We start from the raw sequence: 17099 nt of genomic DNA, 5'->3' as shown, positions 1-17099 counted from the left end.
CCCGATTCAAAGCTCCCCCCTCCCCATGCATAAACTCGACTGCATAAACTCTATTGGGCACAAAACTGAACATATTAGAGCTCGACTTTTTCTTTTGTGTTTAAAAATGTATTAAAGGGTGAAAGAGTTATTACATAGTATGAAGAATAATTATAAGGACATTAAACATTATACGTTACTAAAGTAGTAAAAAACTACATAAAAAAACTCGATTAATCTTGCAAACCAATTGAGTCAAGTATCTACAGACTCAGACTTGACTCAACAAGTTATTAGAGTAACTCGAAATCGACTCGAGTTTGAAAAAAATTAAGCTGATCTCGTGTATGGGACTAGTCAATCCGAGCTTTTGCAATAGAGTTTCAGGGAAAACCTATCACGAATGGAGAGTCGGGCACTCGGTTGGATCAGACCACGGCCCATAGGTGCTAACTTGTCAGGGACATTGTTGAAGTACTTTAAAATTGATCAACCCACGTTGTGCAGCACGAGTTAATTTTACATATGGCATGTATGTCTACATTGGTTCCACAATTTCAACATATGCTTGAGCATTCATTATCGGCTATTAGACATATAATCATTCTTCAGGATGGTCCCATCATATTTTGGACCAAATCAATACAACCATATCATAAATACTTAAATAGTGACGATAAACATGTTGATATCCAAAAATAAAAAGGTCAATCCACACTAGAAGTCTTGCATAACCCCAGTCACAAAATCAGAACATATGTATCACGTTCTCTCTCACTTCTCACCGAGGAAGACATCAGTGAGAACCTTCTTGGAGTGAAATGAAGCCTTCAGCAGCCTTATACCCTACAAAGTTACAAAGCAAGTAATTAAAAAAAAAAGTTGATCTCTTTCATTTTGAATAAATTATATTGTAATTTATGAGCCCTATAATAATCGCGAACGCAATCTTGATTTAACCTACAAGCATCTCTCAATGAATGTACAAAAGTTAAAATCTGAATTAATCAATTAGTACCAAGAGTTAGTTGAGATTACTTTCATGGTACAGAGCCAGAATTTTTATTTATTTTTTATTTCAATACAACTCATGTCGATCAACATTCATTTGTAATTTGTACGTCTCATAAAATAGATTTTCATGTAAATCTAAACACATCCTAAACGCAAGCTATGGCATGGGCTTACCTCGTCTATTCCCAAGCTGACCACCTTCTCCTCAAGTAGCCCAATCTCCTTCACGTTGAACTCGTTAAACAAAGTAATGCTCGAAATAGTCGACATTGGCTTCACCTCCAGATCGTCCATCACCATGTAAGTAACCACCCCTTGCACGAAACCGCCCTTACTGTTCGATACAGCTGCTGGTTCCGCAGCAGCCGTCGGGTTACCAGCCTGTGATTTGACGAGAGTGACTGCTTGGTTCATGGAACAATTGCAGTGGGGACAATTTGCGGAAGGGTCCTCCGCCACATAGCTCAAACAGCTACCCCGCGAACGGCTAGGGCACCTGTAGTAGGCTGTCGGCGTTGAATCTGACGAAGTCTCAGGCAATATAAGCGGGATTTCAGAGACACAGGCGGGTGCTTTGGGTTTCAAGAGAATGTCTTTCTTGGAAGATTCGATGTACACATCGTCCAGCTTCTGGACGCTGCTGTAGAGATTGCCTAAACTGCCCACCATCCCGGTTTTCTCAAGGAGCCTGATCACCGTTCCGACCGGCAACGCGAGGATGTGGAAGAGGAAGTCGATAAAGTCCTTCCCACCTTCTGCAAATAGCACCTTCCGGTAGTTCTTGTGCACGAGAAGCTTCAAGTTCACTCTTCCTGACGCCATTCTTTGTGTCACTATATGCAGAGAGGAAGCTGAGACTTATGCAATGCTCTTTGTGAGTAGATACAGTGGAGATTTGGTCGATCATCATGTGTGTGCAGTGGCGGTATTTATACATATGAAGGGCCAAATTGTTAAGAAACGTAGGGAAGTGAAAAGGGCAGGTAGACATGAAGAGTCAAGGCCCACTTATCAGCTCTTATCATCTCTGAGAGATCAGAAATGGTTTGTCAAAATGAAAACCGGTCAAATTCATGAATGAATCCAATATATGTTCATGCACGTTCAGATCTTGTGCCTTCTTGTCTTCAAGTACCTAATATGGACGCATTTGGATTCTATTTTTTTCTCCGTGTTAAAGGAAATACCTCTACTACCGACAAAAAAAGAAGAAGGAAATGGCTCTACTGTAGGAGGAGGAAGATGAACAAGAGAGATTATTGCGTACTCGCAAATATATTTGTACAGCAACTAAATGGGTGTAGTCCTCACTCTTTTATGAATGGGGACTACAGTGATGCAAGTAACAAATAAAAGAAACAAACGAGAGCATGTCTACTTCTATTTCTTCTGCCAACCTAGCTCACAAGAGCGTCAACCATTCCAGCAAAACAAAAGAGCGTTAATCAGATTCAGTTCACGCGAACGGATGCGGATGCGGCGACTTCAAGCCGAACACTCTTGATACCGACAACGAGAAGTTCGTAAAACCGAGCTCCCAAAACACAGAGTGATGATGAAATGGCGCACCTCTGGATCGTCGCTTCAACCCTGCAAGAGTAGGAGCTGCTTCTTCACAAATTTAGGTCGCAGACAGAGAGGTTTTGCCCTTTTTTATAGCGGAGTTTTGAGAAAGACGACACTTTTTCCATATAAATCAGAAGAGACGGGACGGAGAGAAAGTTATTGAGACAGTTTCTTCAAGGCCAAGTTTTTTCTAAAGTAGCACAGCGCTGGAGGTGCTTCCTGGGGAAGTTTTCGCAACGGGTCTCCTTCAAACTACTTTCGGCCCGACTTGTTTCCGCGGTAAGTTATTCATTGTCTCCAACATTGGGTAAATCCAATGTGAAAAATGAAAATACTATAGTATCATGTTGATAATTATGCACCGATATTCATTCTTTTTGCCATATTTATGACACGTTTAGACAAATGTATATGTATGTACCAAGATGTTATTTGTGTAAACACGACTCATTTGGATATATCTAGACCAGAGAACTGCGCCTAAACTCATTTTTTTTGTCACGGCCCGAACCCCAACGGGCACGCGACACCCTTTACCTGGTCGATAAGTGCGACGTCCCAGAAATGTCACCGACCTCAAATAACCATCAGAGATTTACAACCACAGCGGATACTAACAAATAATCCCGGACAATTAAAACTGGGGAATCAATAAGGGAGAATGAACATATTCGTTCTCATTGCCAAACTTACACCATAATATTTACAATATCCATTATTATTACAAGCACACCGAACCAGTAATTATTAACTTCCACAAATACAAAAAGGATCAGCATCCTAGATCAGCATTATCCAAAAATGGGGCCCTCTCAATTTATTGCCTCGCTCCCAGAATTAGTCCCTACGCCCTCTCGGAAGCGTCCACTCTGACTCACTGTCCTCGGCATCACCACATGAATCCTCCTTAGCTGTCTGTTCACCCGACGGCTCCGAGTCGGCCTCAATATGATCATGGCTCAGGCGGGGGCTCTGAAATGGTTTTGTTGAAACAACCGCGAGACACTTCTCAGTAAGTACACCCCTAAACTCCACCTAGGCTATCACGTACCTCCAGGAAATTTCACAAAACACAATCACACACTTACACCACAATCACATAGCAGGCACATCAACATAATCGCAAGCATGCACAATTTTCATGTCATGCACTCATTCCGTTCTCATCATGTCTCATCCATATTCCTCGCCAGTGACCCGCGTACACGTACACGCCTCAGGTACACTGCGACCACTTATCACTTCCCACACCACTCGCCAGTGTCCCGCGTAAACGTACACGCCTCAGGTACACTGCGACCACTTATCACTTTCCCCATCACTCGCTAGTGTCCCGCGTAAACGTACACGCCTCAGGTACACTGCGACTCAATACTCAGCCCGCATCAAATGCGACAGGCCTACATGATCGGAACCAGAGCTTATGATGCCTCGGTCCAATCCCGGTCTCATCCGAGCTTATCATGCCTAGGACCGAATCTCCTACTTGCTTTTTCAAGCCTCAGCCTGTGCCAAATGCAACAGACCTACGTGATCGCTGTCCGAGTTTATGGTACTCGGCCTGATCCCAACCTCGCACTTTCACCCCTTTCACATACTTTCCCACAATCACTTGCCACACCGCGATTCCTTTTTACTCATGCACACGCTCTACATGCATTTACTACACGCAACTGGCCCATCACACGTAGCCCATGCACGCATCACTTCACACATAAAACACTCTCACTCAGCAATTCACATGGCCACTGTCAACAATTAATTCAATCTGGACCACGCGTGCACCAAACATGCATAATTCTATTATATAATTACACAACTAAGCACCCAATTAAATCAACTCCATCCAGAATAATTCCAAACGCGCCTAAAACACGTAAATTGCCAATTTTCTCTAACCAGATGGCGTCGGATCAATTCCGATCCTTCACGACACTTTCTCGCCATTAAATGCCGGTTCTAAAAATCCAACTTGTGTCCCGAACAAATCATCACAGTCCCGTGAACAGTAAATCAAAGCTTGTGAACAGTAATTCGTAACTTATAAACACACATATAACCATCACAATCGCGAGTAATTTCAGTCACAAGGACCCTCACAATTCAGCCACGACATCACACAACAATCCGACACATATACACCACAAATCAAGCCATAAACACATTATTCCGAATCACAAATTTCAGCATGTATACTTCTCGTAGGCAGCCCTTATTTACTCTCTAAATAACCCCCAAACCATCATAATTCCAGCCATAATTTCACCCAAGGTGAACTCAATAAATTCGTCCATGAAACAAACCCCAAAATTTACCGAGCACTAGTCCGTTAATACCAAAATCATTATTTTTCTTCCACCAAACGACGTCAAATCGATTTCGGTCCTTCACGGGACTTTTTCACCGTAATTTCTTGGTTCTAAAAATCCAACTTGCGTCCCGATCGGCCCATCACGGCCCCATGAACAGTAAATCACAGCCACTGTTATTTTCTAATTTCCAATAAATATTGCCCGAAATAAATTCTAAGGCCCACCACAAAATTTCCACTTCTAAATCATGCCATTCCGCACCTAACTTTATACAGATTTCTCCCAAAAATCGCCCGTCGATACCCGAAGTCCTAAGTTGGGTTTAGAGCGCAACTTACCCGCGTTCTAGACTATCGCGGCTAGAACGGAAAGCGGCGGCACTTAAACGGACATGGCGGGGACGGCGGCGAAGCTCGGCAACGGCGATCGGCTTGCGGCGGCGGTCCGGCTCTTGATTTGGGCTCACGGCCACTTGGGGGAAAGAGAGAAAAGAGAGAGAAACGGTGGCTGGTGGTGGTGGTTTGGGCTGGTACGGCGGCTAGAGGGCGGTCCGGCTTGCGCGGCGGCGAGGGGCTTGCTTGGCCGTGGGTCTTGCCTCACGTGAGAGAGAGAGAGAGAGAGAGAGAGAGAGAGAGAGAGAGAGAGAGAGAGAGAGAGAGAGAGAGAGAGAGAGAGAGAGAGAGAGAGAGAGAGAGAGAGAGAGAGAGAGAGAGTGTGTGTGTGTGTGTGTGTGTCTACGGTTGGGGGGATGCTTACGGCATAAAGGGGAAGAGAAATGGAGGAGAGCGAAGGAATGGGTCAAAGATAATATGTCCAATTTGACCACTTTTTGGTAATTTACCAAAATGCCCCTTTCTCATATTTTTTATCCGACGGTCCCGATTCGATCTTATCTTGATCCGACGGTCGAGATCGATTCTTGCACAAAAATATCCAAGGGCATACTTGTAATTTCCCAAAAATTCAAGGGTAAAATTGTCCAATCAAAATTTTAGGGCAAAATTACCAAAATGCCCTTTACCCTTAAAGCTTGCCCTTTAATAAATCCTAGGGGTATTTTGGTCACTTCCTCCGTTTCTTGTCCAAATCGAATTTTTCTGAAGGATTTGAGTGCACCAAAAATTCGCACGTGTCACGTGCAACGTCGTCCTAACGTTCCGGCGTGACTTCCTAATTTTCCGGTATCCAATTTGGGCAAAAATTCAATAATTAAATTCTATTAAACGTAACTCTAGCGTTTCTCGAGCTAACGGGCGACTTGCTGGGGAAATTCGCGAAATCGACTCATGACTGATACTAAATCGAGTCACGTGCAAGTCCGTTCGGTGCGTGACGACCTCGGTTGTCATTAAAATCGTGAAGATCAATCACTTGATCCGAGGAGTACGATCGTTCGGTATAATTTCAGAATCATTCGTCAAGTCGTTTCGTGGTCCAACGGAATCACCCGCGATCCACTACTATGACAGTGACGAACTGACCCCTAACTATCCTTGGATCGGCCAACAGTGGCTCAAAATATCACTTCCGCGATTTAATGGTCGAAGTCCATTCACGGTCGAATTTTCTTTAGTCGCGCGAATTTAATTCCCCTATTAGCCTTTCCCTAATGGTTAGCATTCCCAGGAATGATCAGTTCCGGGCGAGAACTTACTGCGTGCACATCTCATAAAACTCAATTATTCAATAAATTCCAATTGGTGGAATTTCGGAATGTCACATTTTTTGCGTTTGCTTAAACTTGTCATGCTGTGTATGGATTTCAAAATGTGAGACGACTAACAAACATTTCATTTAGATGTAATAAAACAATATTTATATATATGAAGGGTAAAGTTGGAAACTTCACTTATTAGGAAATTAGATGTAGAAACTTTAATTTAGTAGAAGATCAGAGAAGATGAAACTAACAGCAAACTTAGATTATACAAAGGGTAAATTGAAATAAATGGCCATGTGGCATTCCATATTAGAGCAGCATTCAACCTCATATTGAGAGTTGCATGGAGCACCACTATACTTATATTAGATTAGATGTACGAAGGGGTGCAATCAAGTCAGAGACGAGTTGAGTTGAGCTGCCACATTCGAGCTCAACCTGATTTGAGGCTCAAAGCTCGATCAAGTACTTTTTTCACCTATTCAAACTCAACTCAAACTCGACATACACTAGCTCGACTCAGCTTGACTCAACTCATTTTTATGTATATAAAACTAAACAAACTTGATTTTTTCTTGCTCAATCGAACTCAACTCAATTCAAAATACTTGCACTGGCCTCTTTTGCTTGTGTTTAAAACTATATCAAAGGGTGAAAGTGTAATTACATAGTATGGAATATAGTTATAAGTACATTAAACATTATCTGTCACTAAAATGAAAAAAAAACACTATACATAAAAGGGAAAATTGTCATTTTAGGCCTAAACCTATTGCACTTTTGCCAATTCAGTCCTAAACCTTTTCACTTCTTGCCAATTTAGTCCTAAACCTTTGCACTTCTTGCCAATTGAGTCCATTTAGCCGGTCGGCGCTGACGTGACAGCCGGCCGACGACCACGTCAACATCGGCCGTCCGAGCAACGCTGACGTGACAATTTTTAAATATTTTTTTTGAATTTTTTTATTATTTTTTTCTTTTTTATTCCTGCCTTTTCTTTTCCCTATGGCTAGTCCGGCAACCGACCAGAGGCGCGGCCTCGCCAGCCTCTGGCGAAGCTCGCCCCCGCCGACCACTAGCTATGGCGAGCCTCGCCTGCTGCAGCTAGGTTGGCCTCGCCTAGCCATGGTGAGGTCGGCCTCGTCGTCGCTGGGTTTCGCAACAACAAGGCCGACCTCGCCTTGGCTGTGTGAGGCTTGACCTCGCCGGATCTGGGCGAGGTCGGCCTCGTAGTGATGGGCGAGGCTCGCCCTCACCAGTGGCCGCCGGGGGCGAGCTTCGCCAGAGGCCAGCGAGGTCGACCTTGCCAGCCTCGCAGCGGCGGGCAAGGCTCGCCCTCGTCAGTGGCCGGCGGTAGTGAGCTTCGCTAGAGGCCGGCGAGGTCGACCTGGCCGGCCCGCGCCTCTGGCCGGTCGCCGTCGCCGGACCAGCCAAAGGGAAAAGAAAAGGTAGAAAAAAATTCAAAAAAAAATTAAAAAATTGCCACGTTAGCGCTGACCGGCTATGTGGACTCAATTGGTAAGAAATACAAAGGTTTATGACTGAATTGGTAAGAAGTGCAAAGGTTTATGACTGAATTTGTAAGAAGTGAAAATGTTTAGGACTGAATTGGTAAAAGTGCAATAAATTTATGACTAAAATGACAATTTTCCCATACAAAAAATAAAATAATTAATTAGGATTGTGAACCGATTGAGTCAAGTATCTTTAGGCTCAAACTCGACTCGACAGGCTACTTGAGTTACTCAAACTCAACGCGAGCTCAAAAATAATTCGAGCCGATCTCGAATAGGCGATGAGTCAAGCTACTGTCGTTTTCCCTTCATGTCCGAGCTTATGCAATAGAACTACAAGGACAACTTATCGTGTATCGAGAGTTGGGCACTCAGTTGGACCGGACCACGACTCATAGGTGCTAACTTATGAGGGACATTGTTGAAGTACTTCAAAATTAATCACCACCACGTTCTCCAGCACAAGTTAATTTTACGTATGGCCTGTCTACATTTGTTCCACAATTTACGACATATGCTTGAGCATTCATTATCGGCTATGAGAATTCTTTCTTCATCACGTGCACATCATTTTTTATTACCAAACCGATGCCATCATATCACAAAAAGAAAAAAAAGACTTAAAAATTTCAATCCACACTAAAAGTCTTGCATAACCCCAGTCACAAAATAAGAAAATATCACTCCATATACATATTACATATATCAAGAGAAATTGAAATTCTATGGCACCCACTCGATCACGATCTCTCTCGCTTCACACCGAGGAAGACATCAGTGAGAACCTTCTTGGAGTGCAATGAAGTCATCAGCAGCTTTATACCCTTCAAAGTTACAAACCAAATAATTGAAAAGGACAGTAACTTTCTTTCATTTTGGATCAAATTATATTGGACTTTATAAGCCCTTATAATAATTGCGAGCGTAATCTTATTTTACCCTTTAAGCATCTCTAAATGATTGAACCAAAGCTTAAATTTAAATTTAATCAATATATGCCTACTATAATTAGTTGAGAATACTTATGGTACAGAGCAAATCATGTCCATCATATTTATTTGCAATTTATACGTCTCTTAAAATGGATTTTCCACATAGATTGTTGATTTATCAAGTCTGCATTTCGAAAGTCCAAAACATATCGTAATCGCAAGGGAAGGCATGGGCTTACCTCGTCCATTCCCAAGCTGACCACCTTCTCCTCAATAAGCCCAATCTCCTCCACGTTGAAATTCTTGAGCAAAGTAATGCTCGAAACAGTCGACATCGGCTTTACGGCCAGATCGTCCATCACCATGTACATCACCTCCCCTAGCACGAACCCGCCCTTACCGTCCCATTCAGCTGCTGATGCCGCCGCAGCAGCCGGCTTACCAGCCGGTGATATGACAGTAGTGAATATGTGGCTCATGAGACTTCTGCACTGAGGACATATTGCAGAACGGTTCTCGGCCACATATTTCCAACAGTTATCGTTCGAACGGGAAGAGCACCTGTAGTAGGTTTTGGGTGCTGATGCTGATGCTGATCTGACAAGAGTGAATGTCTGGTTCATGGAATTTTTGCACTGAGGACATAATGCAGAACGGTCCTCAGCCACGTAGTTCCAACAGTTAACGTTCGAACGGGAAGAGCACCTGTAGTAGGTTTTGGGTGGTGAATGTAAGGACGAAGTCTCAGGCAATAGAAATGGGATTTCGGAGAGAAAGGCGGGTGCTTTGGGTTTCAAGAAAATGTCTTTCTTGGAAGATTTGATGTACACATCGTTCAACTTCTCGACGCTGTCGTAGAGATTGCCTAAACTGCCCACCATCCCAGTTTTCGTGAGGAGCTGTATCACCTGTCCGATCGGCAATACGAGGATGTGGAGGAGGAAGTCGACAAAATCTTTGCCTGCCTCAGCAAAGAGCACCGTTCGGTTGCTCTTGTGGATCACAAGCTTCAAGCTCACTTTGCCTGTCGCCATTCTTTGGGTCACTGTAAGCAGAGAGGAGGATGAGACTTATGCAAAATAGGGAAATATGTCGGATCTCGTAATTAAATCAACGCAAAATGACACCAGAGATTTGCGTTCCGTCGGTTTCACTCAAATGATTCACTAAGTAATCGGAAATTTACCTAATAACAATCGACCACACATTCTTTGTAACCTAAATTACACACAATAAGAAAATTCAACTGGACGTAAAACTCACCGCGCAAAATCTACCGTGTTCAGAACTCGCTCCGTGCGATCAAAGAAAGGTCTCCCTGAGCGTGCCTATTCTTTATGCTTCTGTGTTTGTGCCAGAAAAAGAAAGAGACCACTTGCAGGACTTTGGCAAGAATTCCGATTCTTGGTCATCCGGTCAAATCTTAGATGATCGTTTTTCCTTTTTCTCCTCCCACGTTCAAATCTTTATGCCCATTCATTGGACAAGTTATCTTCGAAAGGAAAACAAATCTCATCATATCTTATATCCATCTACCCTTCAAGAGAAATTCCAATCAAAATAGAATATTTGGATTTCTTTCCCAACAGATTCGGTTTAACGATCTTTATCTACATCTTGGATCCAGTTTCGTGAAAGATTCAAACTCGTGAAATAAAAATACGGTATTTATACATATTAAAGGCCAAATTTGTTTAGAAACGAAATGAAGTGAAAAAGGGCAGAAACAAATGAAGAGTCAAAGGCTGCGTATCAGTTGTTATAATCTTGGAGAGATTAGACATGGTTGGTCACGTTGAAAACCGGTCGAATACATGAATGAATCGAACATATGTTCACGCGCGTTGAGATCTCGTGGCTTCTTGTCTCCAACACAAGTAACTAGTGAGGACTCATTCCAAGTCTGCAATTTTCTCCGAGAAAAAAGAAATAGTTCTACTATCGGAGAAGGAAGACAAACAAGAGAGTTGAGATGGAATCCGAGTACATGCGCCTTGCCAATCGGGACGGAAGAAGAACAAAATCTTAAGGGTGGCAAAATATATAACAGTAACATAAATAAGTGAGTCATATGTACGTGGGAATAACAAAATGGTGGGCTGAATTACTATCTTGCAAAATAAAGATTTTGCATATATATATTTATATCCGGTAATAAATTTTTTTACTGCTTCTCCCTATTTAATGAACTATATGTAATAAAGGGTGCAACTTTTTACTCAATGTTTCCTTCTTATTTTATTTTATTTTATTTTATGACTTCTATGTTTCCTTATTGCAACCTCAATTGAGAGACAAAAATCATGAGAGGACCCGCAGAATCAATTTTCTTGAAAATGAAGAAAGAAAAAATAAATTAGCTACCGAAATATAAATAATTACAAGTAAAAAAAATATTATTACTTACTAAAAAGAAATCGTTAACGTCATTATATAATTCTATTAATTGTTTTTGGTCGGAATAGATCTATTAAATTTATAAGTATGAAAAAATACTTGAAATGTTGCTTTACAACTAATAACGAAATCATTGTGCAATGAAATGGCTTCGTATTCCTTTTGCTCAAATCAAATTGCTCTAGAAGGACTCTCCACTGAACTAAAATTAAGAACAACGATATCGATTATGCAAAAAACAAATTAAGTAAAGAAAAGATCAAGATAAAAATAATGAATTAGTAGAGGAAAAAAATTATCCTGTTGATCCAAATCTCATAGATGAAGATATGCAGGAACCTAAAACATTACAAAGTCAATCTTAGGATCACATGAGTCAAAGCTAAAGTTAAAAAAACGATTTCCGGTCGTCATCATCACCGCCATTATTTTCATTAGAGAAGTTGTTTTCAATACGAACTTGATCCATCTGAATGAGATTAGAAGAAAACATTGTTCCATTTGTTGAGAAAATTTGATTGCTAATGAAGATATCGATAGTAATTTATAGTTCTTGATGCTTTGACTCGTGATGACGACATGCCTGAGGTATTATTTGTCCCCGCTATTATTGTTGCCAGGTTTAAAGCAAATATACCTCTAAGATATACGCCAAAGCCATAGGAAAACGAGTTCAACAATTTCCACATAAGTCAAGATCTGTCAAGGTCGATCCGTCGCAGTTTATTGTAATCTTAATCCCATCAATTTCCTAGGGAACATTCATAATAGATTCTGCTCACAAAAGAAGATAATAGAGTCAACACCAAAGTTGAAGTTGAAGCTCGTGGTTGACAAGAGAAAGCAAAGAGTGGTTTTTGCGGGAGCGGCAAAAGACTTGGAGAATGCGTACTACATTATGCCCCATCGCAAGCAGAGCCTCTTGAAGCCCAAGTTCCCCAACCGGGGTTCAAACATCACAAACCCGTTCACTCTTTAATTGCCTAGGGATTCATCACATCTTCGTCACACCAATTCCATTGCTAAATGTGCCAGACTTAGGATTGTACTCATAACGATAGGAAGGTCGTCGACGACCCTTCCATGGAATGTCCTCATTGCCACGCCATCATGGACCAAAGAGTGGATTTCGTCGAAGTGCCAGCCGGGGAGAGTGCCTACGTGAATGAGCTGATGGTGAAGCCGATGACTACTGACTTGTGCATTACCATGTTGAAGGACAAGGCTGCAATTATTGCAGACAAGTTTGTTGATTTTGAGGGGGACGAGGTAAGTCGAATCAAACTACATTTGTTTTCCTGGCTAGTTCCTCAATTAGTGCTTCTTTCGTCTTTCACCACATGTATGGCTTCTGGTTTTGTCCTCACAACTCGTCTAATTAGTCAGAAAAAAGCCTCTAACAAATTCAGACGATGTATTGTCATAATTCCTTCATTTTGTTTTTATAATTTACTGGACGTTCACTCGACGACAATCAACATAGTATTAACCCTTTGGTGATTCCTTCGGCAGGGAAAATTTGCTGCTGAAGGCACCATTACAGTCCAAGACAGTTCCAACCAAGTCTTCCTTGGCAAGAAAGGCCGAAATTATGTTGCTACAATCACTCCATTGTATTACAGACCCTAGCCTATCTAGAGCAATGAAGTAGTAACTGAGGAATTTTGGCTACACCCTATGATTATTTACTCGTAATTGTCGCACTCATCTCCAATATGATTTCATTTTCTTTGGGATGGCAGTTCTTAGTAGATCTATCGATTACGTGATCTATTCACATAAAACACATTCCTGCAACTTGACAAGCATATGCACATTAGAGGTAAAGTACATCTTACACACCATAGTTCCACAGAATAATCATCACTCAGAGCCTAATTCTGAGTAAGCTAATATATAAAACAGAGTAAATTTTAACGGGAATTGAACAGCTTCATCATCATCATAAAAAGTAGCAGGAATAATCTAGTCCAGCAAGCTGATATATAGCAGAGACTAGTTTCCGACGTTGAAGAATAGTGTTTCACCGAGGTTTTTCCTCGCTGAATCTGTCTGTGAGAACCCCGCTGAATATATCCGTGAGAACCGTCTTAGAGTGCAATGAAGTGTTCAAGAGCTTTATGGCCTGAGTAAAGATCACACGGCACAAGACAAGTCAGAAAATGGTACTGGAGAAAGGAGACCGTGGTTACTTTTTTTGCAAGTTCAGTATGCGAACTCTATTCCAGCAAATAGTAATAGCACTTTTGCAATAGCTCGCATATTGGTCATAAATCTGTATGCCTTCTAAAAAGGTCTAGTAATATAAGTTGAAGAACTGATGCGGGCAACGGGTGTTAAAAGCAAATTGATACAGAGGCTTGCAGATGTGTTTATAGGATATATCCCTGTAATTAGATTGGAATCTTCAGTTTCTTCTTCCATATATCTGAGCATTGATGTGCTCTTAGTTGATGAGTTAACCAAATAGTGATGGGATGGATCAAGCCTTCTAATATCATACAAACAACGTAGTAGCTCTAGAACCGGTTATCCTCTTATGCCATGGTACCGAGCAGACATACAACCACCAGTTGAAAATCAAACCATCAGATTACATTGTCGAATTTCAAATGTGGTCGAAATATTTGTAAAAGGTTGGACTTTTGCAGGCCTTACCTCGTCCAAACCGAAGTCGATCACCTTCTCTTTGAGATCCCCGATTTCGTGCACATTGAACCTGTTGAGGAGAGTAATGCAAGAGATGGTGGACATGGGCTTCACAATCAGATCGTCCATCACCATGTACGTGACGATGCCTCTCACATAACCACCCTCCCCACCGGGTACCTTGGCTGTGGATGTGGCACCAACAGCTGGTCCCGCGACCCATGAAAGTTTCTTGCTCATCGTATGGCTGCAACCAGGACATTTCGTAGAAGGGGAATTCGTCACATAGCTACTGCATGGAGCGCCATAATAACCACCGCCATTAGGAGCGCAAGTGTAGTAGTTTACTGGCGCTGAAGGCGGAGAGTCAGGCAACAATAAGCGCAGAACATCTGGACCGGTCCGTGCTTTGGGATTCAACAGAGCCTCTTTCTCTCTACGTTCAATGTATGTGTCGCTGAGATTCTCGACACTTGCATAAAGATTGCGCAGGCTACCCGCCACGCCTGTTTTAGGGAGAAGACTCACGATAGTTCCAACTGGCAAAGCCAGACAATGGAAGAGGAAATCCACAAAGTCCTTTCCGGCTTCGGCAAAGAGCACGGTCTGGTTTCTCTGGTCAACAAGAAGCTTCAAACTCATCTTGGTTGCTGCCATGCTTGGCCTTGGTCTCTGCAGACAATCAAGCGTACCCATAAGCCAGTTTTAATCCATAATTTGACAAACAACACGAAGTGATTCTCTGCAGAAAATCGAGCGCACCGATGACGGAATGCGCGCCTTTCTTCACTAGTCTCGGTCACAGACGGAGATCGGAGAAGGAATTGTTCAAGTCGACGTTTCTTTTTGAATATGCATGATCAAAACTAATTATAGGAAATTTGGATTTTTTAAAATTCAAAGTCAATCATAATAAGAAAAAGTCACCACATATATTTCCATCGATTGCATTAGCAATTATATTTAAATATTTACTTTTGAAAAATTGTGCAATCAGGTAACACAACTTCCTAAACCTATCTTTTCTCTTATATTGCAATGATTAAAAATCCTCACTACTTATCAGAGTCCTAAAATCAACAGCTATAAAAAATTAATTTTTAACTTTTTTTTGTGCGCAATATAAACAATTATCTTTTCCTTTATAAACTTTTTGTAGGAATTAAAAATTCGCTTTTGGGAATTATATATATACACATAAATTCTCAAACATTTATTTTGAGATATGCGATATCAGGGAATATTTAACTATTATTTTTATTTTATAAATTTTTTGTAATTATTGCAAATTGTTACTTTAGAACTTATCGTAGCTCTTAGTTCAATAGCTATAAGTGATGCGAATTCATTCATTTAGCTATTTTGTTGATAATTAATTGTAGTAATAAGACCGTGATGATTCTTATCATTGTCAGTGAGGCTCATTGTATAATAATTCTCATATTACAGATAAGAAATACCATGTCATAAAAATTAAACACAAAAAAAGATATTTGAGAAAAAAATAGAATTTTACATGCCATAGATCTTTGATCATTTATCTAGTCAGAATTTGTATATACACGAAAAATTATCTTTAAATGTTCATCGCCAGTATATGCATAAACCACTATATATATAAGAATTAAAGATTTGCTAGAATTTTATTACCAATATAAAAATGAATAGATTATCTCTTGTGCATCATTCAGAGATTTATTACCAAATATTGCATAAGAATTATAAATTTATTAAGATCATGGACTTCTATAAGATGATAATAGAAGGTAAAGCTCGCACGTGAACCCACATTGCTCAATCTCGGCAACTTTTACTTTCCGTAGTTGGCTGATAAGGAAGAAAGCTGCTGGAGGATTCATCAGAGTCCAAGAAAGACCCAAGTGATATTGCCGCTGCATTACAGAACGTTTTGATTCTTTCAGAATGGAGTTAACCGACCATTAATTTCTCAATTCTGTGCAACCTATGGATCCAATCATAAACACAACCATTGCAGCTTGACAAGGATAGACACATTTAAAGATGACATTCTCTTAAACCAAAGCACGACAGACTGATAATCACCGAAAAAAAGAGAGAGCACACTTTGCGATCATACTCTTTATAATTGGAATCTGTGGCCTCGCCGAAATCTCACGCAAAAGCAAATACAATAGATAAAGCTAATAATAGAGAAATATCATAAGCGAGTTAACTTGAAAAGGATCATCATCCAGATGCTTTCTCCCCACTGAAGAATATGTCTGTGAGCACCTTCTTGGAGTGCAACGAAGCATTCTACAGCTTTGTGGCCAACAAGCCAGATGACGAGAATCAGAAGCTTTCACTGAACATTTCGCAGCCATGGGTAGTGAATTGTCAGGGTACTGAAATAGCATATAGAATTAGGTCCTCAAACATAATTTTGAATTCCAAGTAAAAATGCGGATCTTATTAGCAATCTTAAGTTAAGAAACTAACAAGTCGCGAAGATTAGTTTAGAAAAAATTCTGACGCACACTATCTCTTAACTATGAATTAGCATCCTTGGAGTGATCGAAAAAGTCTCCTCCAATAGCAAATTCTTCTTTTCCGGACGAACCCCTTGTCATGAAGATGTGATTTCATCCAACAATGGATCTTGTTCTTTTTCCAAGCCCAAACCCTTGTTCGTGTCATGGTAGGATATCACTAAACCTGTGACATTCCGAATTTCGGCCCATTTTTGGGATTTATAAAACGTGTAATTCGTCAGTGTGCTTATAGTAAAATCTCGCCCGGAAACTGATCACTCTCGGTTATTTTATTTTTAAAATAGAGATTTCACTAGAATCGCACTCGATTGAATTTGGCCGTTATTTAGAGCCCAAATTTTGGTATCGAATTTCTCGGAGTTCCGGGACGAATTTAATTGGACGGTGTCGATATTATTGTAGCCAGCCTTGAGATTACCCGGGATATGTGAAAATTGGATTTTTGACCGGATGCGGATTTGGTCTAGTAGACCTCCCTCGAGATAGTTTGATTTAATTAATTTGGCATTTATCCTTTATTATATTCTAGGATTAATTTGGACCATTTGATCGTTTTCGATTTT

The 17099-nt window shown here is 40.9% G+C and overlaps 1 protein-coding gene across 1 annotated transcript; it reads right to left on the bottom strand.

Annotated features, from left to right (window-relative positions):
- Nucleotides 1-527: 527 nt before the first annotated feature.
- LOC115662783 (uncharacterized) lies at nt 528-14739 on the bottom strand. The gene is made up of 9 exons (XM_056313080.1): nt 14033-14739; nt 13402-13499; nt 12916-13028; nt 9559-10022; nt 9217-9414; nt 8807-8869; nt 3438-3531; nt 1168-1826; nt 528-825 (listed from the first exon to the last, which is right to left on the bottom strand). The coding sequence occupies exons 1-9, from the start codon at nt 14717-14719 to the stop codon at nt 754-756; spliced, it is 2448 nt and encodes an 815-aa protein (XP_056169055.1). The 5' UTR covers nt 14720-14739; the 3' UTR covers nt 528-753.
- Between the last annotated feature and the right edge of the window lie 2360 nt (nt 14740-17099).

The sequence above is a fragment of the Syzygium oleosum genome, unplaced genomic scaffold, assembly GCF_021117445.2.
Source record: "Syzygium oleosum isolate NSW1041296 unplaced genomic scaffold, Sole_v2.1 Sole_v2.07, whole genome shotgun sequence".
Lineage (NCBI taxonomy): Eukaryota > Viridiplantae > Streptophyta > Magnoliopsida > Myrtales > Myrtaceae > Syzygium > Syzygium oleosum.
The sequence above is the reverse complement of the archived record's forward strand: the minus strand, read 5'-3'. Positions and strand labels throughout refer to the sequence as shown.

What these genes read in the sequence shown, in the direction of transcription:
- LOC115662783 (XM_056313080.1), bottom strand. Translation starts at nt 14,719, where the DNA reads ATGGGTACGCTTGATTGTCTGCAGAGACCAAGGCCAAGCATGGCAGCA. An exon ending in TCGACTTCGGTTTGGACGAG is followed by an intron (nt 13,500 to 14,032) that starts GTAAGGCCTGCA and finishes ATCTTTACTCAG; the next exon opens with GCCATAAAGCTCTTGAACAC. An exon ending in TCAGCTTGGGAATAGACGAG is followed by an intron (nt 826 to 1,167) that starts GTAAGCCCATGC and finishes GTAACTTTGTAG; the next exon opens with GGTATAAGGCTGCTGAAGGC.